Raw genomic sequence first — 27036 nt, 5'->3', positions numbered from 1 at the left:
TATATTCAGCCAGTTATCTTGTTTTATATTATATCTAGCTATAAAAAAATTGTCATACATCTTATTTTTCAAAAATTGATGCCAAATTTTTAAACCATTATTTTCCATTTCTTTTAATTTAAGTTAAATTGAATGAATCTAAGCAGCCATTCATAAAAGCTATTGGCAACATTAAAACAATGTATTCTTTACTGAATAGTTACTGTACATTATTTCTTTAAAATTGTTTAAAATGTGGTTAGTAAAGGGGATGAAATTCATATTTTTATATGATATATTGTATCTTTTAATGTCAAATATATTCTATCTGCATAAGAAAAAGTGATATTCTCTCCTTCTGTTGTATAATTTAAGAATGACTTATAGATATTTTTCCAACTTGAGGTATGTTCACTGTTTAGCCATAGGCTTATTAAATTAAGACTAGCTGATTCGGCATACAATTCAATATCTGGAAATGCTATTCCACCATGTTCCCAACTCCTACAATGCCAATGAGAACTAATTCTCAGCTTTTGTGGATGCCATAGGAAATTGAGTAGCTTTGTTGTTTTGGAGGGGCAGAGTTTGTTTTGTATGTAGAATAACATTTTTGGTAAAATGATCATCTTTATCAACATTAGACCTTTGTCCATTGTAAAAAAAAATATTTTGTTCTAGTATTCTAATTGTTTTTAATAATGTTGACTAAATTTTTGTAGTTTACCTTAAGTGATTAATTCCAATTAGCTTGTATAATCGCACCTAATTATTTAAATAGCTCATTTTCCCTGTTGAAATCTTTTTCTTAATGAGATGTTTTTTTTTTTTTATTTATCAGTACAGTCTCTGTTTTATTTTAGTTAAATTTTAAGCATGAGACTTTTTTCAAATGATTTATGGAATTCATGATATGTTGTATAGATGAATCAATGTCTCCAATATTCAAAAAATATCATCAGCAAAAAGTTGCATCTTAAAGCCATAATTCTTATCCACAAAGAATTCTTTATTTTATGATTTGTTCTTATGAGGTTCACCACTGGTTCTATTGACAAAGCAAACGAGAGAGGAGACATTGGGCAACCCTGTTTTGTACCTTTCAAAATTTTGAGGGCTTGATAAAAATGCACCAATTTTAACATATGAAGTTGAATTTTCATAAAGTCAGGTTATTAGGTTAATAAACTCAGATGAAAAATTATATTCTTTAAGAACTGAAAAAAAGATATGACCAATTTGTGGAATCAAATGTTTTATCTATGTCCAGACTAATGATTGAAAGTTCTTTTTTCTTCTTTGCAAAATCTATTAAAGAAAAAGATTAATAATATTATCTTGAACTTTTCTATGTAAAATAAAGCCGGTTTGGTCCTCATCTATTAAATTTAATTGACTCCATCTTTTTGAAGATGGACATAAAGCTTTTAAAATCAAAATTTAGGAGGGATATGGGACGATAAGAGGAACATTGCTGTGGATTTTTAACTTTCTTTAATTTAAATAGGGGAAATCATAGCGTATTTCCATGAAGGAAAGTTGCTCGAGTTATCAAAGGCATCTAATAAAATTCTCAATGTATTATCTGGTAGTAACTTGTATATTTCTAGTATTATTCCATCTAAACCTGGAGATTTATTATTTTTGAGATTTTTAATTTGGTCCTATTCTTTAAAGTATAATTTAATTTAATGTTTTGCTCCCTTGTCAATTTCTTTTTCACATTTTCTTTAAAAAAATATTTCTTGGATCAGAATTAAATAGGGTGAAATCAGTTTTGTTAATTTCTTCATAAAGTTTTCTAAAGATTTCTAAGATATCTTTTAGGTCTATCGGAGTCTTGGGTTTATTTCTAATTTTATAAGTAATCTCTAATACTATTTGTATTGTTTATTCCTTTTGATTTCACAGCTAATCTATGCAGGCTTTTTGAGTTCACTGAATGACTATATTTTAAGTCTCTCAATTTATTGTTACTTTGATTTAATATTTCAGAATTTGTCATTTGTTTTAAGATGCTTTATTTTTATTTGTAAATCTAATAGTTCTTTATCCCATTCTTTTCTCTTATTTAGATACCAATTTTTGATTCTTCCATACAAATATGCTTTTACTGCATCCCATATAATAACTTTAGGAGTCTCCCCATTTTGTAAAAACAAGTTTAATTCTTTTAATAGCCACTTTTTAAAACCATTTATTTTAACTATATAAGTGGGAATTATTTGCCAAAAAACAGATTTGGTTTAATACTAATATTGAAAACCATAACATTGTGGTCAGACAGTGGACATGTAATTATTGAAATTTCTTGTATTTTGAGAATATTCTGTCAGATGTGAATACTTTATCAATAGCTGTTTGCGTTCTGAATCTGTATGAGTAGTGTGTATACATTATCTTTTAATTCATATATATCCCTTAAATTTATTATATCAATAAACTTATTACATTTTTTGCTATAGCTTTAATACATTTTCTACTTTTAGTAGTATCTTTGAGTTAAAATGCAATTAAAATCATCTGCAATTATTCTAAGTATTTTCTTGCAACTCTAGCACCTGTACCAGGTATCCAATAAGTATTCACTAATGTAATATATTGTTTGTTAATCTCTGACAGCAAGGCTCAACATTCCATTTTTATCTGAATATGTATCAACTATCTTAGGAAGTGCCAAGGATTTTCTCCATAGAAACATCTTACCTCTTCTTTTTGCTTGAAAGTGCAATTCTACAAGAATAGAATAGTCTTTAAAATGGTCTGTCTTTATTAAGTGTGTTTCCTGTAAGAAGGCAATATCAACTTTATTTTTAAATATTTAGACTTCCTCTCTTTATAGGGTTATTGGGACCATTTACATTTAAAGATATGCAGCTATATGTATTCATTCTGATAACTTGTTTCACTATCAGGTTGCATTATGGACCCATTCTAAAACTATTTACAAACATGGAATTCTTCATTCTCATTTTTGATTATACGATCATCAGAACTACCCTCTGCTGTCTCTTAGACCCTATTCCACTCTTTCTGATGCTTCTACCTTTTTACTAGAATAATTTAATGAAAAAACTACTCTGTTATATTTTAAAAACAGTGCTATTATCCGATTTCCTACTAAAGGTTTCAAAACAAGGGTTAAGTCTCTAGGGGGTTCCTATTGGAATGCTGAAAATGCAATTCGAATCGCTAAAGGTCAACCTTTAATGATTGAACAATTACATTTTCGAATACTCCAAAAACGTTTATAAAAAAAAAAAAAAAAGTTAAGTAAAGGGTGTAGGCAGGGGTACAAGCCCCCCTGCACCACCACACCCCCGCTACTTAAATATACCAACTCCGAGATCATGCTACAGTGTAGGAAAGGGAAACCTTCCCTTTCCTGTGCTTAACTCCATTAAAGTACAATCTCGGAGTTGGTATATTTAAGTAGGGGGGTGCAGGGGGGGCTTGCCCCCCTGGTCACAGCAATTAATTACTTTTTTTAATTACATTTTCAAAGTTTTAGTAATTCAATCATATGGTGTCAGCCATATGGTATTCAAAGTGCTGAAACTTCGATAATGTAATATGTAACTGTCTATAGTTACATTAAAGTAACTATGCTATGTATTTGAAATTTATCTATGTCTTTTTAGTTACCACTATAGCTAAACCAAATCAATGTATTCAATTAAATTATCTATAATTATTTTAATAGTAATGTATCTACTGTCTACAACTTTTTAAACACCAATCTAATAAAAATGTACAACAGCTATAGACTGTAGTTTATTTGTCTTATATTTCAGAAAAGGCTAATATTTAAATGCAGTTGAATATCAAGTATAGATTCCTGGTACTCTCTTTTATAAATAGTGCTTATAAACTACTAAGCAGATGACTTGTACTCATTTAAAATTCATCATTTAATCCAATGATCATTAGAGTGTATATTTCTAAAGATATTATTTTCCTTTTCACTCAGTCCTGTGCTATTTTGGAATTTGTCCTAATCTTTTACTCTTTATTTCTCTGTATAATTATATGGGTCTCACTAAGAATGAGAGGAAAAAAAACTCACAGCTCACTTATGTTATACTCCCTAATATTAGTTGATATACCTTCTCTTGTGACATCCAAATTAATTTAAGCATTGGTAGTATACTTCTACAACTAATCATTAATCATACCTTTTCAAAGTTTAAAACCATTACTTATGTAAATTAAGTCATTGACTAAATATTCATTTTCAGTTTTAATGTAAAGTTATTCTTACTGGAGAACAGCTTCACTTATCAACCATTATGAAAAGTTAGTCTGTATATTGTCAATGAAGAGGTATTTTAGTATATCATCTTAACATATTTAATCTAAACTGAATCATCAAAGGATAGTAAAAATGTTTCTAATTAATAGGTTAAAGAGTCTGGGGGGAACCTAATGCAGTATTTCATATCATGTTTTCGATATAAATGTATAACAATATAAAGTTATAAAACTCTTCTTCCAAAATCCTATGCAGTAATACATGAAGTATAATTCTACACAAAAATCAAATATAGCAAGTGTGTTGCAACTCTTGGGGTATACGTTAAAAGATAAAGTAATTAGTCATGACTGAATAACCAATAGATTTGTTTATATAATAGTATATTAAATGGTGAATAAGTAGGTACTATATATTTCTCAAAATATAAAAGATATTTAAGAATGTGGCAGTCATTTCAGAATTTTCCTTATTCTGAATATTAGATTTCAGATACAGTCAGTTGTGTCATTGAAATAAAGTATATATAAAATGATGAACTGAATATCCAGTATGTGTTTAATGACTTAATAAAACTCCACAGTGTGTGCATTGCAGGGCTTTAAATTACTTTGTTTTATTAACTAAAATGTAACAAATACATATAAATACACAAAAGGTTCACACATTTTTGACAGTGTTCTAAATTAGAGCACCATAAGGTTGTAATACAGAGACTGTGTGATATTAGGCACTAAAAAGTGGCAATCACAGCTTCTGTCAGGATGCTTCTTTTAGATAAAATAGAGGGACTAGTGGGGTCAGGTTAAATTGTTGGATTTTTTTACTGGCATAAAGAAATCTCACTATAAAGTAGAAATTACAGGAACCACTGACAAGAAGGCATCAAGCAACTTATGAAGGATGTAAGACTAAATTCCAGCTTCTGAAATGTAGGAAATTCATTCTGCCTTAGTTTACATTTGCACATATCACCATTGTAGGACTTAAGGCCAGTTCTCACAAACACCATGCTGTTTATTTGTCATTTGGTAGACTTCTTGCAGTAAAGAGAAATGTGAAAGTGTTCTGTTACAGCATTATTCATGCTCTAGGGGTTAAATAGGATATAGTCATGTCCTAGGAGGTTCTACCAGCACTAGCTGGAATTTTGTAAATACTTGCATGTCGTTTAGGAATATCAGACTGATTTATACAAGATGCTTGTATTTCAAGTGTATTAGAACTGTATGTCATACAAGATGCTGGTGTTACAAATGTATTAGAACTGTATGTCACGAGTACATCAAACTGATTTGTACAGATGTTTGTGTTGAAAAGGTGTAAAGTGCTTGTGTTTGAAATGTATCCACAGTGTGCCCTACTGGAGAGAACAGAAATGTATATGCACTATTGTAACTGTTTAAATTATATATTTTAACAGAGAAAACTGGCAGACAAGAGGTTAACCTCAGTCCAGCAAACTTTAAAATATATCTAAAATTAAATCAAGTTATGGGCTAGACCTTAAAGATGCTATCTCACAGGTTTCAATGCAGCCAAAGACACAAAGTCTGTACTAGGAAGTTTTTCTCCATTGTCTTTGGGGTGAACTAATTACTACTCTGGAAGTATGGAGGTATGCAATTGTTTTATGACTTCCAGCACCTGCCACAGATCTGAGCAAAAGACCTTGTGTGTGTATTTTTACAGGTACCTGCTAAGTCCTGTCAGCTTTCAGTAATGGGGGTTTGCATGGAAGCTAGAAGTCAGATGACCAGAAGTTATGTCATTCTGCAAGCTATGCCAGAGATCATGTTTTAAATATTATTTTGAAAAGTTTCTTAGTGAGACAGAGCATTCTGTATTCTGTCTGACAACAAGAAGGGCCATTCACCACATCATCTGCTTTGCTTTATTAAGTAAGTTATTAGGGAATAGTATAATACTCTTAGATTCAGTCAAGACTATAGTGACGCTTAGTTTAGAGATTTATTTATTCTATTTAACATGTATTTATCAGGAAAGTCCGACTGGGCAGGGCTGCCCATTTTCAGCTGAGGCCCGTGGAGAAAAGCTCCACACAAATTATCAACGAATAACATAAAAAGATACATTTAGGAAAATTACAAAATTGTCAGAGAAACTTACATGAATATTAGTTGATTAGGTTAAATTGTTTTTCTTTATTTGTCTAAGCCTGTCCTTCAATTTAATTTTAACTATTTCTTGAGATTCTGAACTCTGATGTCACTGTGAATATATGCTTAGTATTTTCTTGTTCTTTATTATTAAATATATTTAAACCTTTCATTGTGGCTGTTTTGAGAGTACTTGCATATTTATTTGATGACACTGTGTGGACCACTCCTAATAGCCTTGTTCTTGGTCAAACTACCATTTGTATTGATATTAATTTCACTCAGTATATTGGGTACCCTTATAAGGGCCTTAAAGTAGCTGGTGAGGGGTTCTAGTGGCAGTGATAACTACATTATAGTCTGGGTAAAGAGGGGTATAGCTAGTAAACCTGTGCTAGCCTTTCCTGTGTGTGTGTGTGTGTGTGTGTGTGTGTGTGCGCACACGTGAGCGGGTATATGAGCTGCATCTGGAGATGCTGTGTGTACCTGTTATCTCTCAGTGAAGTCCCCCACTGGTGCCAGTGGTAAGGATTTAGGCTCCTTGATTACTGGCCCACAGGTGGAGGGTCATCACATATTGGTTGGCAGTGGTGGGATATCCATATCACAAGTCACATGGAAAGTGTCCCTTATTTTACACTTCTAGCTCAAGAACAGCTGCTTGTGCCAAAAGGGTGATTTTTAGTTAACCTCCCCATTTGAATGATTTGTTTTTATTAAATTTTGTGTCAGTAACTGACCTTGTTATACTAACAGGTTATCCTTGGGTAACCTGCTTGAATTCATGACAGTGTTTTCTGCTGCAGACTCCATATCAACTCCATATCAAAGTTTGTGAAGTTTCAGGTTAGTCCCCACAGATGCTGCTCAGTCCTCAGATAAGTGTTTAGCATGAAGCTAGGGAAAATCTGCAGTAGAAAATCGTGGAAGAGTTTTCTTGCTGCTGCAGGAATTAAATCATAGACCCCAGTAGAGTCAGCAGTCTGGGTGTCTTCTGGTATGGCTTGGACATCTTTGATAACGTGCTGACTTATTCTTTTGTCAAGTCTCACCTCTACCATACCCTCATGTGTGCCTCTGCTGCTGCAGTTTCTCCACAAACTCGGCAATAAAACTATTTATTAATGTGACCTGTCTTTGGAAATCACCCAGGAGAGTCAGCCCTCCTGCACAGAACTTAAGCCTTATGATTGCAAAACTTTTTTCTTCCTTTCATGCCAGTCACCCTTCAGTATCTATCCTTAAATAACCTCTTTCTGGGTGCTTTCCTATCAGCAAAGAAGATTTTAGAACTGTAGAATAGAATATAGAAGTTCTTCCACAGATATAGAAAGGTCCTGTCTTTTCAGGTTAGAGCCCACTGTCCTAGATTAGCAGGTACAACAACTTTCTGAAAAAAAATGAAGCTACCAGCTGGATCCCTTTCTGAACCTTTTTCAGACATTGCAAGCTCAAACTTCCATCTGAAGTCAGTCTAGGTTCTGCAGTAGTAGTAACAAACTCTGTTGGCATCAGGGGTTGATGCTCTGACTGCTTTAATGACCTAGTTTGACTAGTGGTTTAGGCTCTGGAGGAGCTTGGTGAGTGAGAGAGTAATTGTAAGTTATTCTGAGTGAAGAGTACTGACTATTCCTTCCCTGGAGTGTTGTACTCCAGACAGAATCCCTTGCATAGATCTCAGATCACTTGAGGCATTTGCTTTTCAAAGTGGCATAGCAGAATTTGGAGATATGTTTTGCAGAAGTCAGACATGCCTACAGTAGACCTTAACTGCACATCAGCCCTAGCATACTTTGTGAGTATGTGCAGTGGGAGCACACAGGGCCATAAAAAGAAAACCATTATTCGGGAATGATGGCAACACTTTCATCTCTGTTTCTGGCATTAGGCAAATGAATGTGTCACTGCTTAGGTATGTGGAGTCTTGGTTTGGACCAGAGCAAAAAAAAAAAAAAAAGTTGCAGTAATGGTACTGAAAGATATATACTGTAACTTTTTCCCGTCAGGATCCTGTTTTTTTATTTTTTTGTGTTGCCTGTTCTGTGCAATGTGCAGAAACAGCCATTTTGATAAATGTAGTACAGTTGTGTGAAGATACTTAACATTAAGTGTAGTTTCAATACAGTATCATTGCAGCAGTAAGACCTTGCAAAACTGGTCACCCCGTATTTGTTTTTAAAATTTTTATACAATGCTGGACTGGTTTTCCTTTTCTCTGTGTATCCTGAGGGGAGGGCAGTAACATAGTTTGAAGCTGCAACATCATATTAACAAGGGGAGACATAAAAGCAAAATGCACACAGCATAGACAGCACCATAGTATAGAGGGATAAAGCCCTGGCTACAGTCCAAGTTTGAACAGCAGTTTAGGTGCATTAGGCTCTGGGAGTAGGATGGGGGTTTACCTGGGTAATGTTCTTTTGCTCAATCCCCGATGGAGGCTATTATTGGTGGGGAATGATGGAGGAGACTTTTTAAGTTGCCACACAGGGGAGACTATGCTAGCACATCCCAACTGCTAGTCCATCCATCAGATGTCAGCAAGGGAAGGGGAGATTAAGGCATAAAGAAAGAAGAAAAAAGCCCACCTGACAAGCAGCATGACATGGACTCAGAAAGCTTTCAGCTCCTTACCAGCACCAGCTTTCATTAGAGCAAGTCTGGGGGAGGCAAGAAGGGGTCAGTAAACCTGGAAATCAAGGATAGACACTGGGGGTGTGCTGCTTGACAAAAACAACTGCACACAACACCGTCAGTTATGTGGTCTTAAGTTGTATCTTTGTTTAATTTTATTTGCAAAGGTGGCATTCCCTTAACCACCAACCTCTTTAAAGCATGTAGGATCCAGGGGGCTTAAGAAAGTCACCTGCTACTTTACAAGCAGAATGGTCTATCTAGGGATCTTTCTACTATTTCTCTGTTAATCTAATCTATTGATCTAATTATCTATCCACTTAAATAGCTATGTAAACAAAAGAAAGTAAAAATGTCTGCTCACATAAGTTGACTTGCTTAAAATGGGGAGAAAAAACACCTTGCATTTTCATTTTTCAGATATTTTTCTCCCTCCTACACCACCATACTGCTCCCTACCCAGTGCCCCACATCCATCGCAGGGTCTAACAGCCACCTTCTTACCCCCATGGACTAACTTTGTATGGCTTGAGTCAACATGGAGCTTAAGGGGTCCTGGGAAGTCTGGCCATTCTCATCTATCAGGTGAGGGTTCCACTTTTTTCCATTCCTCTGTTACTCCCCCTCTCCCTTTTTGTCCCTTGTGGTATGTCAGAGTAGTGGGTGTGCAATGTGGACATGCAGCATATCACCCTGCCTCTGCAGCAACTCCACCTTGATCCCACCCTATTCCATCCCCATTAACATATGCCTCACAGTGTGACATCCCCAGTTTCCACCAGGGATCTTCACAGGATTCATCCATGGAACCCCCCCCCCCCCCCCCACCTGGGATGGTAACACCCATCCCTTCCTGCTTCTCCATCAGATGCTTGAGCAACTAACTCAACCCAGGTCACCTGGACTTTAGTCAGAGCTTTATCCCTGTATACCATCCATAATGGCTACCTTGCAGTTCTCCATAATACTAGACTCTGAATAACCACACCCTACCTGATACTGGATCAATACTTTTACTGGGTCAGTTTTTCTCCATTCTCAACCACTATCTTTGGATGGTTGTATGTAGGAGGGGTGTAGGGCTGGTTTATTTTCTGTAGGCCAGCCTGGTGCCCATCATTCTGACAAAAGGGAGTTGCCTGCTTGTATAACAGTTGTACATGAAACTGTTCAGCATTAGGGAGGCATAGTTTTATGGATCTTTGCAAGTAGCTTAGTGGTATTTGGTAGTGTTTGGTGTATGTTATCGATTTGCTTCCTAAATCTTTCCTTTCATCATGAAGGACCTATGTTGTACATTAAATGCCACAAAATGTATTGTTTCTATTAATTCAATTTTTAACCTCTGGCTTATTAAATAGCTGGCTTTTACTGTGGTGGAGAGGTACTGCATACTTATAATTGCTTGAACTGAAATGTTTCTTTATCATCTTAATGACAAATTTTTGTTTGTTTGATGTCTAGGCTGAAATTAAACAAGAAGATTGCAGGAAAGATGTTAATTTCAGTGTGAATTCTGTCACCCCCAGTTCCAAGGATATGTGTGGCCCAGCCACTCACACTGGTGTTGCAGCCTTGGCAAAAAGTAACCCCATCAAACAGGTTAAATTATTATTTTGGACTTTTCTTAATGTTACCCATTTACATGCTGATTTGTAATGTGGCACACTAATATGAGCATTAACTAAGGAAGTGGATGTATTTCATTACTAGAACTGTGTGGACTTGTTTCCACATTGAACCTGTCTTTCTTTTAGTAGTGTCTGTGTAGGTTCTCTGCTCTTACTTCTACCAACATTTTTGTTTGGCTGGGCTAAGGAGGACTTCCTCCTTTAAAGTGTGTGAATTTTATTTTTTAAAATAATTTTAAGTATTTTGCACTCATTCCGTATTTTCTTTTCTGCTCCATCTTGAGTCCAATCGCCCACTGGCAGTAAGCCCTAGCATTGATGCAGTTAGTAGGAAACTGATTTTGAGCATTAGGTTCTCTGGGTTCATGTTATATATCAGTTTTATATGAGATGGAATTGATGATTTTCTAATATCCTGTGGCTCAGTGCCTTACATCTGCAAGGACCTGACTTGGACAGTAGAGAAGACTGCTCACATGTAGGTCAGTGTACCCTTATTATTAAAACAACAACCTGGAAAAGTGAAAAATAAAACCATTTATTTATTCATCACCTAAACAGTTCCTTAGCAGCTTGGTCTACAGACCTTCACAGGGAAGTGAAAACAGTAAAAGATGCTACACTTAAGTAGCATAATCCATTTTATTAAAAAAAAAAACAAAAAGAATTAACCAATCAAAGACTTGGAGACTATATCAGTTTGAGGTACTAAAGAGCCAAATGTTGTTATGAAAATAGCTTCATTACTTTGTAAAATGTGTCGCGGTGCTGCGGTAGCGTTGTCGTCTGACAGTAAGACGCTGTCCGGTTCGATTCTCAGCTAGAGCGTCTTCTGCGTGGAGACATGCATGAATGGGCATACCTTCGTTGAGGGTTGTGCGTCAGGCCTGGCAAGCCGGTACGTAAAAATCAACTGCCAATCATTAGCGGACCGGAGTTCCGCTGCGGCGACCCCTAACCGGGAAAAGCTGAAAGACACAAACAAACTTTGCAAAATGTGTTTTAAGACTTCTCTCTTTTTTGGAACTTTCATAACATTATTGCAAAATGTTGCAGCAGGATCTGATTTATGATGATTAAAGGAAAGGAACAGGAGTACCCTCCTTATTATATCTAATGTCCATTATATGTTGTTGAATTCTGGTTTTAAAATTCATTTTGGTCTTGTCAATTTAAGTGAGACCTCATGGATATTTCATTGCGTAAATAACGGGTTCTGTTACACATGAATAAGAATCGCTAATATGCAGTCTGGTACCGTTAAATGTAAAGCTAGATACTATAAACTGACAAATATTGCCAACAGCACAACTAGTGCACCATTGTTTTGAATAGCCCTTTCTGTTTTCATGGCAAGCCTTTAAAAGACATACTATGGACTATATAAGCTGCCAAATTCCTTTGACCAAAATAATAAAGATGCAAACGTACAGAAATACGCCGAGGGTATAAAAGTTTATTATATGGTTAGCTCTTTCACGGGTAACCTCAGCCTGCATCCTCAGAACAAATTCAACCACACACAGACTTTATCAATATATGACATTTTTAAAATCTCAAAAACCAATGGAAAATGCTTGTACGCTAAAATGTTACTGTCCATACGTGTTGAACTGTATCTTGTTAGCAGTGCAATTTATTCTTAAAGGAACAAGCTCCCTCAAGAAGACTATCCACGTGGCTATTTACATCTCTCTAACGATAGTCCGTAAACCTGCATAACTCATAGGAATGCTAAATAACCTAGGCTTACTATAAAATATAGCTCTATCGAACATATGTATTACATTCAAATCTCATGAAGGTGTAAGCTCACTATGTCTAAATACTTAAAACACACACACACACACACACACACACACACACACACACACACACACACACAAAAAAAAATATTTTATATATAATTTAGTAGCCATGTGAAAGCGCCAAAAACAGCAAATCCTACAATATATACAGCTTCATAACCTACTTTAGTAATAAAACAACAGAAGTATCAAAAAACCAAGAGAGTGTTCGAGTAAAAATAAAAGAGCAACACATCTCTATACCTATAGATGTATACATATATACATAAGCAATTACTGATACATCCAACCTATGCAGACACATACTTATACCTAAGGTAAAATATATAAAAAAAAATCTATACAAATATTTGCTTTTCAGTGTTGGTTTGAGTGGTAGATGCATTTAAATCTTTAGGACCATCTGCATTCAACCTAATGATCTATTTTGTTTCATTGTAGTCTGTCCTATTTCTAATGCCCCACATTCTTTGTCCAGTGTTTCTTTCACCAGCATAAATTTAAAGCTATGTTCACCTGTGGTTGTCATAACATGTTTCACTAATGCATTTGTGTTGTTAGATGTCCTAATGTACTGTTCTGTCCCTAAATCATTTGTTGGTTTTCCCTATATAGAACAATATACATGCAACACAATATGCTAAATAAATATGGACAGTGTTGCAACTTGTCTCTGCATTAAATATAAACATCTTTCCAGTCACAGGGTGTATAAATTAACCACTGCTATCAATATATTTACAAAAGTTACATCCTCCACAAGGCTTAGTATATTTACTTCCCCATTTCTGTATGCAAATTACGATATTCTTTATGGTGACGCAACATTCTTTTAATTGATTATTCTTGTATCTAAAAGTAGACTGTTCACCTACTACTTGTTTGACAATATTATCAGTTGTTAACACATCCCAGTGTTTATGTATAATAGTAATTGATTTAATATTACTACCATAAAACATAGAAAATCTCACCTGAAGAAGATTATAAGATGTAGCTGTACTAATTTCCCTGTTATTAAATGCCTCTGAATAGTAGGGTCACCCTCATGATTGTCTCATGGGAATGACCTGATTAAAAATAGATTTTATTTGCTGTGGGTCATAGCCTCTAGCAGTGACAAAACAAAGACACTTCTCACTCACCATATCAATCATCATTTGGCCACTTTTTATCCAGCAGTTAATTGTCCTGTGGAACAATGTGGCATCTGTCTTGCATTGGTGAATGTAGTAGTTCTAGTTCATTATGAAATCTCATGTAATCTTTAGGCCCTATGGCTTGATTCTTCACCACATTAGAAAAAATATGTGCAGGATGCATACTTTTCCTGTGCAGTAGTGTATTACGATAACAGGATTTACTATGTGTGTCTATAGTAAGTTGACCACCTAATGCTTTAATAACCAAGACATCCAAAAACTCAATTTGCTTATCTGAGCTTCTCGCATCAAAGTTCAGAAACTCTGTAGTTGCTTTTATATGGCACACAAATTAATTCAATGTCAAGTTAGTATCCTTCCACAGCATTAAAATATTGTCAAGAAAATTACTATAAAAAAGAATATTGGTCTTATATTCGCTAACTGCTTTAATATATTGATCTTCACATAAAGCTATCACAAAATTAGCATAGCTATTGCCACATGAAGTGTCCATAGCCAGGCCATCTTGTTGCAGGTAATATTCACTGTTAAATGCAAGTGCATTATTAAGACAGTATGATTTTCGTAAAACTAGAGATCAAATCTATTAATTTTCTATCATAACTACTGCATGTTGTTAAATAACTCCTAGTAGCTCCGTATACCTACATCATTCAGTATGACTGTAAATAGAGACTGTGCATTCATGGTTACTAAATACAAATCCTGTATGTTTTCTTTGAGTTGTAAATTTGTGTAGATCCTGCAAAAAATGTTAATTCTCATTCCCCACTGGTTGTAAATGTTTCTCTATGAAAATAGAGAAAGGTTCTGTTAACCATCCAGCAATCGCACTATAGTGGAGAAAAGGGCAACGTCTCATATATTGGCTGATGAGTTACTTTCCCTGGTTAACTTCTACGTGTCATGAGTGGATGAACTGCGGATTCGCTGTTTTTGTCTCAATATTCTCATCTTTGATCATGTGGGATTGAGATAGTATCAGGTAGACACACACACACACACACACACACACACACACATATATATATATATATATATATATATATGGTGATATATCTATATGAGATTTTTTTTTCTGTGTTTCAAGTATTTACTTAGATACACCTTAATGAGACTTGAATGTAATACATATTTTAGACAGAACTGCATTTTATAGTAAGCCTAGATTGTTTAGTATTCCTAAGAGTTGTACTTGTTTACAGACTATTACATTCTAACATGTAATGAATGATAAAAATCTGTTTAACACCACTGATTATAACTTCACAGCTCTCAATTTCTGGAATGGTCCCAATGAACTGTTTCCGTTTAGACCTGGGAGGTGTCCTGCATCAAGCCTTATTTGCCGGATTAACTTATGGTATTCTAAATGCGTCTCCCCTTGTCCTACTATCCAGAATAAAAATGAGCTGTCTATAAAACCTTTAGTATGTTTATATAGTGCAGTAATATCATAATAATGTTCATATGTCCAAGTTTTCAGAGCCCTTTCAGTTTTCCCATGTAGAAACTAAAGCATTTCTGGCAGTTGGCTTGCTATGCTACCACTTTTGTTTAACAAGTAAAATGTCCTTTGGCAATAACAGGAGTACTGATAGTAGGAAGACACAAGTCACCACAGTTAGCTGTATATTTACATTGGTGGCAAGCAACACATTTGTAAGGGCCTACCTTCCTAATATTCCACTTGTTTGCCCTTTATTTTGCCCTGATTCCAGTATGTTCTTGATACTGAAACCCTTTCTGTAACTATATATAGTAAGGGTTGTGAAAAAACTTCAAGGCCATTTGTCACATTCATGAAAATGTCCCAATATTTCTAGACAGTTCTACTAATTCCTACAGTATCCTGGTTGTATTTCAAGGTTAATACTCTTGTATAGTTAACATCCACTTCATTAAGCTGTGGATTTTGTGAGCGATGCTCTTGTGTGGCACTTATTTGTCTTGGTCCTTGTTTGCCTGATCCTAACAATGGCATGTATCTGACAGACATTCCACCCTTCTAGTATTTCATTATGTATTTCAGTAATCAGGGTTGTCCTGGGTAACCTTTTTCAAGAAATAAACTGAAATATTTTAATCCTATAATCCTTGATCATCCTAACATCTAAATAGGGTGTCTCATCTAATCCAATGATATAGTTGTAGAATTCAAATACTGAATACATTCTTTCCATCTCTGAACCTTTCCAGGTCAAAAATGTATCGTCCAAAAATCTTAGTTAGATTCCAATTTTTTTCAGAAAAGGAGGAATTGAATACATAATTCTTTTCCCAAAAGAGGAGCGCAATATTTGCAACAAAGGGGCACAGGCTGCCTCCTTAACCACACCCTTGATTTAGTTTTAGTACTCGCCATCGTAATAAATAAAATTGTTGTCTAAGACCATCTCCAAGCATTCAGTTATCACAATCACCTCACTGCTGGTCAAGTAATCAAGTTCTCTCAACATCTCCATACACCATTCAACACCTATGTGGGGGATTACTGAAAAGAGGTTCTGGACATCAGTAGTAACAAACACTATATCAGGATGGTAATGGGAATCAGTAACTTTAGAAAGGAAGTCCTATGAATCTACCAGGACATGTTCATTTTTCTGTAACATAGATTTTACTCTCCTGTCTATGTAAACTGCTAGGGGGGGTACATCTTGGAGTTGGACCCAGCCTCTGTGGTCCTTAAAGGTGGATCTTGTAAATTTTTATGACCCTTGGGTATTCCAATGATGGACAGAATAATGGGTTCTTCGTTGATTAGGAAATCAAAAAGGGTCCTGACTCTGGCTCCTTGCAACACGTCATCATTAAAGATGAAAACTATCCCCCTGAAAGCCACATTGACTTCATTCTTAGACACCTGGGTGTAGTTAGAACCATTATTCAGCAAGTTTAGCATCTTGATGGCATACTCTCAACTGCCCCACCAACTTTATCCAGTTTCATGACTCTTAGCTCTTTGGTTGTGGTCAAATCGTTTAAAGTTTTCCTTTCTCTTGTATTTAAATTGGAAACTCATCTACATTTCATTTAGATAGTTTCCAATCAGCTTCTATTAGTTTGTCAAAAATGTGCTAATGTTGGGTGTAATGGGGGATTGTAAACACACTCTCTTTCTTTAAGGGGTTGTGATTACTGCAAGCTGCTTTGTCACCAAACATGGTAGCTAAATTGTTTTCTCAGGAATAGCTTAAAATCAATCAGTACTTCAATCATATCAGTTTTGTAGGTAAGTACAAAAGGAAACCCCTTAATGAAAAATAAGGTCAGGAGTATACAAGCGGTTGGTGGTGGGGGGGGGGGGGTATGGATTAATTTCTTCTTCTTACTTTTCATCCTTTTCCCCTCCCTAGGTAGGCTCTCTCAATGTTTCTAATTAATAGGGTAAAGAGTCTGGAGGAAAACTAATGCAGTATTTCATATCATATTTTTTCTATAAATGTTTAACAATATAAAGTTATACATTTCTTCTCCCAAAATGCTATGCAGTAATACATGAAGTATAATTCTGCAAATATATTGTGTGTTGCAACTCTTGAGGTATACGTTAAAAGATAAAGTAATTAGTCATGACTGAATAATCAATAGATTTGTTATATAGTAGTATGTTAAATGGTGAGTAAGCAGGTACTATATATTTCTCAAATATCAGATATTTATGAATGTGGTAGTCATTTCAGAATTTTCCTTATTCTGAATATTAGATTTCAGATGCAGTCAGTTGTGTCATTGCAATACACTATGTTACTAAACAAAATATAAGGCACATTAAACAAATTATTATATTTGGTAAACATAATTAAACATATAATTGTCTCCAATTCAAAACCACAGCTGTTGCTGCATAAAATGATGAATTGAATATCTAGTATGTGTTTAATGACTGAATAAAACTCAACAGTGTGTGCATTACAGGGCTTTAAATTACTCTGTTTTATTAACTAAAATATAAGAAATGCATGTAAATGCACAAAAGTTTGACACATTTTTGACGGTGTTCAAAATTAGAGAACCATAAGGTTGAAATACAGAGCTTGTGTAATGTTACTAGGCTTAAAAAAGTGTCAATCACAGCTTCTGTCTGGATGCTTATTTTAGATAAAATACAGGGACTAGTGGGATCAAGTTTTGTTGGATTTATTTATAGTGTAAAGAAATCTTACTATGAAGTAGAAATTACAGGCACCACTGATACAAGAAGGCCTCAAGCAAATTATGAAGGAAGTAAGACTAAATTAAAGCTTCTGAAATGTAGGAAATTCATTCTGCCTTAGTTTACATTTACACACATTGCAATTGTAGGACTTAAGGCCAGGTCTCACAGAAACCATGCTGTTTATCAGTTGGTAGACTTCTTGCAGTAAAGAGAAAAGTGAAAGTGTTATGTTAAGCATTATTCATGCTCTACGGGTTAAATGTGAAATAGTCATGTAACAAGAGGTTCTGCCAGCACAGCTAGCTGGAATTTTGTACATAATTATATGTCATTTGTGAATATCAAACTGATTTATACTAGATGTTTGTATTACAAATGTATTAGAACTGTATGTCATGACGACATCAAACTGATTTGTACAGATGTTTATGTTGAAAAGTTATTTGTAAAGTGTGCCCTACTGGAGAGAACAGAAATGTATATAAACTATTGTAACTGTTTAATTGTATATGTTTTAATAGCGGATACTGGCAAACAGGAGGTTAACCTCACTCCAGCAAACTTTAAAATTTATCTGAAATTAAATCATGTTATGGACTAGGCCATAAAGATGCTATCTCATAGGTTTCAATGCAGCCAGACACGCAGTCTGTACTAGGAAGCTTTTCTGTATTGTCTTTGGGGTGAACTAATTGCTACTCTGGCAGTATGGAGGCATGCAATTGTTTTATGACTTCCAGCATCTGTCACAGATCTGAGCAAAAGCCCTTGTGTGTGTATTTTTATAGGTAGCTGCTAAGCCCTGTCAGTTTCCAGCAATGGGGGTTTGCATAGGAGATAGTGATGTCAATCTGCAACCTATACCAGAGGTAATATTTTAGATAGTTTGAAGTTTCTTATTGAGACAGAGCATTCTGTATTCTGTCTTGGGCCTGACAGCAAGAAGGACCATTCACCACATCATCTGCTTTGCTCTAATAAGTAAGTTATAAGGGAATAGTATAGTTTTCTTAGATTCAGTCAGGAATATAGTGAAGCTTAGTTTAGATATTTATTTATTCATTAATTTATTCTATTTTACATTTGTTTGCTGTGAAAGTCCGACTGGGCTCAGGCCTGGGGAGAAAAGCTTCACACAAATTATCAATAAACAACATGTAACAATATAGAAAGACACATTTAGGAACATTACAAAATTGTCAGAGAATTTTACATGAATATTAGTCAACCAGGTTATATTGTTTTTCTTTATTTGTCTGAGCCTGTCCTTCAGTGTTATATTAAATATTTCCTGTGATTCTGAACTCTGGTGTCACTGTGAATATAGCCTTAGTATTTTCTTATTCTTTATTATTTATTATTAAATATATTTAAACCTTTTGTTGTGGCTGATCTTTGTAAAGATATTTAAGTTTTGAGAGTAGTTGCATATTTATTTGGCGACACTGTGGAGCACTCCTAATAGTCTTGTTCTTGGTTAGACTACCATTTGTATTGATATTAATTTCACTCAGCATATTGGGTACCTTTAGCTAGTGAGGGGTGCTAGTGGCAGTGATAACTACGTTATAGCCTGGTAAAAGTGGGCAAAGCTGGTAAATCTATGCTGTCCTTTCCCAGGTAGGTGTGTGTGTGTGTGTGTGTCCGCTACTTGGGCAGGGACATGAAGCACTGGCTGGACAGAGTGTGTTGGAGGACTTGGCTTGGAGCCCTGGCTAAGGACTCGACTCTTGCTGTGCCAGTAGGTAGTCTTATTGGACATCTGGGGAAAGAGAGAGGAACCAGCTCCCGGACTGACTGTGCTCCCTGTGTGCTCTTAAGGGAAAATTTGCTTGATTGTGCTTGATGCAGAGAGTTCCATCTGGAGAAACTGTGTGTGTACCTGTTTTCCTGCCAGTGAACATCCCCCACTGGTGCTAGTGGTGAGGATTGAGGCTCCTTGATTACTGGCCCAGAGTTGGAGGGCATCACATATTGGTTGGCAGTGGTGGGATATCCACATCACATATTGGTTGGCAGTAGTGGGATATCCACATCACAAGTCACATGGAAAGTGTCCCTTATTTTATACTTCTAGTTCAAGAACAGCTGCTTGTGCCAAAAGGGTGATTTTTAGTTAACCTCCCCATTTAAATTTTGCGTCAGTAACTGACCTTGTTATATTAACAGGTTATCCTTGGGTAACCTGCTTGAATATATGACAGTGTTTTCTCCTGCCAACTCAACATCAAAGTTTGGGATGTTTCAGGTTAGTCCCTATGGATGCTGCTCAGTCCTCAGATAAGTGTTTTGCATGATGCTAGGGAAACTCTGCAGTAGGAAATTGTGGAAGAGTTTTCTTGCTGCTGCAGGAATTAAATCATAGACCTCAGGAGAGTTAGCAGTCCAGATATCTTCTAGTATGTCTTGGACATCTTTGATAACGTGCTGACTTATTATTTTGTCAAGTCTCCTCTCTGCTTTATCCTCATGTTTGCCACTGATGCCTTAGTTTCTCCACATACTCAGCAATAGAACTATTTATTAATGTGACCTGTCTTTGGAAATCACCCAGAAGATTCAGCCCTCTTGCACAGAACTTATGATTGCAAAACTTAATTTCTTCCTTTCATGACAGTCTCAGCCTTCAGTATCTATTCTTAAAGAACCTCTTTCTGTGTGCTTTCCTATCAGCAAATTAGATTTTACAGCTCTAGAACTTAGTGGGATTAGAAATTATTCCACAGATATAGAAAGGTCCTGTCTGTTCAGGTTAAAGCCTGCTGTTCTAGATTAGCAGGTATAACTGCAACTTTCTGAAAATATGAAGCTACCAGCTGGATACTTATCTGAACCTTTTTCAGACATTGCAAGCTCAAACTTCCATCTGAAGTCAGACTAGGTTCTGCAGTAGTAATAATAAACTCTGTTGGCATCAAGGGTTGAAGTTCTGACTGCTTTAATGAACTAGTTTGACTAGTGGTTTAGGCTCTGGTGGAGCTTAGTGATGGAGAGAGTAATCTTAAGTTATTCTGAGTGAGGAGTACTAAAGATTGCTTCCCTGGAGTGTTGCACTCCAGACAGAATCCTTTGCATAGATCTCTGATCACTTGAGGCATTTTCTTTTCAAAGTGGCATAGCAGAATTTGGGGATATCTTTTGCAGAAGTCAGACACATGCCTACAGTAGACCTTCACTGCACATCAGCCTTTAGATACTTTGTGAGTATGTGCACTGGGAACACACAGGGTCATAAAAAGAAAACCATAATTGTCTTTGGGAATGATGGCACCACTTTAATCTCACTCAGTTTCTGGCATTAGGCGAATGAACGGGTCACTTTGTAGGTATGTGGAGTCTTGGTATGGATCAGAGCAAAAAAAATTGTAATAATGGTACTGAAAGATGTATACTGTAACCTTTTCCCATGTCAGGACCCTTTTTTTATTTTTGTGTTGCCAGTTCTGTGCAATGTGTTGCAACAATCATTTATTTTGATAAATGTAGTACAGTTGTGTGAAGATAATTAACCATAAGTGTAGTTTGAATACAGTATCATTGCAGCAGTAAGACCTGCAATACTGGCCTCCCTTTATTTCTTTTTTAAATTTTTTGTACATCACTGGGCTGGTTTTCCTTTTCTCTGTGTATGCTAAGGGGAGGGCATAGTTTGAAGCTGCAACATCATTTTAACAAGGGGAGACATAAAAGCAAAATGCAGACAGCATAGGCAGCAATATAGTGTAGAGGGATAAAGCCCTGGCTACAGTCCACGTTTGAACAGCGATTTGGGTGTCTTAGGCTGTGGCAGTAGGATGGGGGTGCACTTGGATGCTCTTCTTGCTCGGTCCCTGATGGAGGCTATTCTTGATGGTGAATGATGGAGGAGACTTTAAGTTGCCACAGAGGTAGGACAATATGTTAGCACATCCCCACTACTAGTCCATCCATCAGATGTAAGCAAGTGAAGGAAGATTAAGGCATATAGAAAGAAGGAAAAAGACCTCCTGACAAGCAGCATGACATGGACTCAGAAAGCTTTGAGCTCCTTAACGGCCCCAGCTTTCAGTGGAGCAAGTCTGGGGGAGGCAAGAAAGCGTCAGTAAACCTGTCAATCAAGGAGAGATACTTGGGGGTCTGCTGCTTGGCAATAACAACTGCACACAACACAGTCAGTTATGTGGTCTTAAGTTGTATCTCTGTTTAATTTTATTTGCAAAGGTGGCATTCCCTTAACCACCAACCTCTTTAAAGGATGTAGGATGCAGGATGCAGGGGGCTTAATAAACTACCCTGCTACTTTACAAGAAGAATCGTCTATCTAGGAATCTGTCTACTATTTCTCTCTGTTAATCTAATCTATTGATATAATTATCTATCCACTTAAATAGCTATGTAAATAAAAGTAAAAATGTCTGCTCACATAAGTAGACTTGGTTAAAATGAGGAGAGAAATCACCTCGCATTTTAAGTTTTCAGATTTTTTTCTCTCTCCTACACCACCATACTGCTCCCTACCCAGTGCCCCCCATCCATCGCAGCGTCTAACAGCCACCTTCTTACCCCCCATGGACTAACTTTGTATGGCTGGATCAACATGAAACTTAAGGGAGTCCTGGGATTCTGGCCATTCTCAGCTATCATAGGTTCATAGGTTGGTACTGGGCTATCTGCCTGAAGACATATATTAGCCCAGCCATGTTGTGCAGTATTCACTGCCCCTTTAGTAGTTCCCTAGACCCTTGTACTAGCAGCTAGTACCCTTGGCCCCTATCTAGTAGTGCTGTTGGTGTGATTCCCGGTGTGAACTTTCTGTTACCCATCCACTCATCAAGGTTCCTCTTAGAGTGATAGTGAGGGGCTCTGTCTTATGTAGATCGGGACCCTGTTCCATAGTAAGGGAAGTCTCTGTGAAGGGAATCTATCCCTCCAGCATATTCTATTCATTGTTGTGTTGAGGTTTATATCCCTAGAGCGTGTAGCTCGAGTAGATTTGGTTTTGCTAAGATGGAGCATGTTCAACAATTCTGGGTTGGACATGGCTCTGTATGTTAAACAGAGATCGCCTCTGAGAAAGCGGTATGCAACAGAGAACAGTCTTAGCTTTTTCAATCGTGCTGCATAGGGCAACTGTTTGAGGCCAGTAATCCTCTTGGTTAGGTACCTCTGTGGTCTCTCCAGCTGCTAGAGATGTCTAGCCAGGTACATTCCAATTGGTGCATTGTACTCAATAATGGGTCTGATGAGGGAAGAGTAGAGGGGCACCATTACATCCTTAGATCTTGATGCAAACCCTTTCGTGATCAGATGGGTCACATAGAAGGATTTTCTAACCACTTTGGCAACATGGTTATCAAAGGAAAGCTGACTATCTACTTGGGTCCCTAGATCCCTTATTTCATCTTCAGATTTCAGGGGATTACCTCCTATGTTGTAGTTTGCGGGTACTCTGTTTTTTCCAAAGGGGATTACTACGCATTTTTTTGCATTTAGCTCAAGACCATGGCTTTGACACCATGCATCAGTCTCATTTAGGCCCTTCTGGAGGATCTCAATGTCAGCCGGAGACTCTATTATAGCACCCAGTTTGCAGTCGTCCGCAAACTTAGTCAGCCACAGCCCTTCCATGCTTGCCTGTACTTCTGAGAAGTATATGCCAAACAGGAGGGGCCCCAGGACAGAGCCCTGAGACACACCACTCATTACTGGTCTGGATTCGGACATAGATCCCGCTACTCTTACTTTATGGGATCTGTCTGAGAGCCAGTTTGCGATCCATCTTGTGACGTAAGGGTTTATGCCCAGGCTGGTGAGCTTATCAATAATACCTGAATGGGGAATGGTGTCAAATGCTTTAGCAAGGTCAAGGTAAGCTGTGTGTACCTCCTTTCCCTTATCTATAGCCAGAGTAACTGTCTCAAAGAAAATCCACCAGGTTCGGGGGGCATGATCTGCCCTTGACAAAGCCGAACTGTGTGGGTTCCAGTGACTGGAGGTTCCCAATCTCTCTATTTATGAGTTCCATAATGATTCGCTCCATAGCCTTACAGATCAGACTGGTCAGGCTTATTGGTCGGTAGTTCCCAGGGTCAGTTGTGGCCCCACCCTTGTGTAGCGGGACCACCGTTGCCATGCGCCATTCTATGGGCACATATCCTGTGGAGAGGCTGAGACTGAACAGGGTATTAAGATGCAGAGTTAATTCCTTTTGGAGCTCGCGTATGAGACAGCCTGGGACACCATCTGGTCCCATGTAGGCGGTGTTTTTAGCTTTAGATAGAGCCTTGTTAACCAACGTATCAGTAATAATTGGACTTATCAGGTGAGGGCTCCACTTTTTTCCTTTTCCCTGTTACTCCCCCCTCTCCCTTTTTGTCTCTTGTGGTATGTCTGAGCAGTGGATGTGCAATGGGGACATGTAGCATATCTCCCTGCCTCTGTGGCAAATTGGCCTTGATCCCACCCTATTCCTTCATCATTAGCATATGCCTCACAGTGTGACATCCCCAGTCTCCACCAGGGATCTTCACAGAATTCACCCATGGAACCCCCCCCCCCCCCACATACACATACCTGGGATGGTAACACCCATTCCTTCCTGCTGCTCCACCAGATACTCGAGCCACTAAGTCCATCTAGGTCACCTGGACTGTAGTCGGGGCTTTATCCCGCTATGCCATCAAAATGGCTACCTTGCAGTTCTCCATAATACTAGACTCTGAATAACCACACCCTACCTGTTACTGGATCAGCACTTTTGCTGGGTCAATTTTTCCATTCTCACCCACTTTCTTTGGATGGTTGTATGTAGGAGGTGTGTAGGGCTGGTTTATTTTCTGTAGGCTAACCTGGTGCCCATCATTCTGATAATTGTGTACATCATACTGTTCAGCATTAAGGATATTCTTTCCTGAGTGAGGGAGGCATAGATTTATGGATCTTTGCAAGTAGCTTTGTGGTATTTGGTAGGGTTTGGTGTATGTTATCGATTTGCTACTTATAAGCATTTCATTTCACCATGAAGGACCTATGTTGTACATTGAATTAATAGTAACTATGTTTTGTGGCATTTAATTTTTAACCTCTGGCTTTTACTGTGGTGGAGAGGTACTGCATACTTATAATTGCTTGGACTGAAAAGTTTCTTTATCATCTTAATGACAAATTTTTGTTTGTTTGATGTCTAGGCTGAAATTAAACAAGAAGATTGCAGAAAAGATGTTAATTTCAGTGTGAATTCTGTCACCGCCAGTTCCAAGGATATGTGTGTCCCAGCCACTCATACTGCTGTTGCAGCCTTGGCAAAAAGTCACCCCATCAAACAGGTTAAATTATTATTTTGGACTTTAAATGTTAGTGATTTATATGCTGATTTGTAATGTGGCACACTGATATGAGCATTAACTAAGGAAGGTGGATGCATCTCACTACTAAAACTGTGTGGGCTTGTTTCCACATTGAACCTGTCTTTCTTTTAGTAGTGTCTGTGTAGGTTCTCTGCTCTTACTTCTACCACCATTTTTGTTTGGCTGGGCTAAGGAGGACTTCCTTCTTTAAAGTGTGCAAATTTTATTTTTAAAATAATTTGAAGTATTTTGGACTCATTCTGTATTTTTTTCTCCTCTATCTTGCGTATCTAGTCGACCACTGGCAGTATGCCCTAGCACTGATGGAGTTAGTAGGAAACTGATTTTGAGCATTAGGTTCTTTGGGTCCATGTTATATACCAGTTTTGTACGAGACAGAATTGATGATTTGCTAATATCCTGTGGGCTCAGTGCCCTACATCTGCAAGGACCTGGATTGGACAGTAGAGGAGACTGCTCAAATGTAGGCCAGTGTACATGCGTGCCTTATTAAAACAACAACTTGGAAAAGTGGAAATAAAACTATTTATTTGTTCATCACCTAAACAGTTCCTTAGCAGCTTTGTCTACAGACCTTCAAAGGGAAGTGAAAACCGTAAAAGAAGCTACACTTAAATAGCATGATCAATTATATTTAAAAAAAACAAAGACAAAAAGAATTAACCAATCAAAGACTTGGAGACCTTATCAGTTTTAGGTACTAAAGAGCCAAATGTTATTATGAAAATAGCTTTATTACTTTGTAAATGGGAACTTTCATAACCCTGTTGTACAATACAACTAGTGTTGCAGCAGGATCTGATTTATGATGATTAAAGGAAAGGAACAGGAGTACCCTCCTTATTATATCTAATGTCCATTATATGTTGTAGAATTCTGGTTTTAAAATTCATTTTGGTCTTGTCAATTTAAGTGAGACCTCATGGATATTTCATTGCGTAAATAACAGGTTCTGTTACACATGAATAAGAATCGCTAATATCCAGTCTGGTACCATTAATAAATGTAAAGCTAGATACTAAAAATTGACAAATATTGCCGACAGCACAACTAGTGCACCATTGTTTTGAATAGCCCTTTCTGTTTTCATGGCAAGCCTTTAAAAGACATACTATGGACTATATAAGCTGCCAAATTCCTTTGACCAAAATAATAGATGCAAACGTACCAAAACATGCCCAGGGTATAAAAGTTTATTATATGGTTAGCTCTTTCACGGGTAACCTCAGCTTGCATCCTCAGAACAAATTCAACTACACACACACTTTATTAATATATAACAGATGCAACAGAAGTGTCAAAAAAACAAGAAAATGTTCATGAGTAAAAGGATGTAATTGGGCAGTCCTAAAACCTCTACCACTTGATGAAACTGTACTACATTTCAACACCAAATTCCTAGCCAGCCTTGATACCCATGCAGCTGCACGTTCTATAAGAACTAAAGCAAAAGTTGCTGCATGGCTTGCAAAAGAAACCAGATAAATGATCTTACCTAGAAACAAAGCTTGGACCACTTGGTGGATCAACTTAGATTTAGACAACTAAGGAAGAGCGCAAAAAAATCTACCACCCTAGATAAAAAAAAAAACTTTTACTGCCATTTACAACAGAAGCATCAAAACAATCCGCAAAAAGTTTGGGCAGGCAAAAATAAACCTGTTCAGCCAGGGTATAGGAGTTGTGCATTGCCCTGGGTGAATAGGTTTATTTTTGGGCAGGAAAAAATAAACCGATTCACTCAGGGCAATGCACAACTCCTACCCCTTGGTTACCATCCAAAAACCTTTGCAAGACATTGCCAATTCCTTTAATAGTTGCTTCACAGAAACTATCCAGTCACTAGCTAACCAACTATCTCCCAGTCGCCCAAGTCCTAATGGCACCATACCTAGTTCTTGGCTCCCCTATAACTTTCAACCAGTTTCCACATCACTT

General features: G+C 36.9%; 1 protein-coding gene across 1 annotated transcript in view; it reads left to right on the top strand.

Moving 5' to 3' along the window:
- Window positions 1-25110, top strand: part of LOC122805950 (ankyrin repeat domain-containing protein 11-like) — a 297653-nt gene extending 272543 nt beyond the window's left edge. Inside the window, exons 14-15 of the mRNA XM_044076194.1 lie at window positions 10450-10587; window positions 24919-25110. Coding sequence (XP_043932129.1) covers window positions 10450-10587; window positions 24919-25110 — 330 coding nt within the window. The remainder of the gene's footprint in view (window positions 1-10449; window positions 10588-24918) is intronic.
- Window positions 25111-27036: the final 1926 nt, after the last annotated feature.

The sequence above is a fragment of the Protopterus annectens genome, chromosome 7.part0 (genome assembly GCF_019279795.1).
Source record: "Protopterus annectens isolate FY-2018-M chromosome 7.part0, PAN1.0, whole genome shotgun sequence".
NCBI lineage: Eukaryota > Metazoa > Chordata > Ceratodontiformes > Protopteridae > Protopterus > Protopterus annectens.
This window is presented reverse-complemented; position numbering and strand designations above follow the sequence as displayed.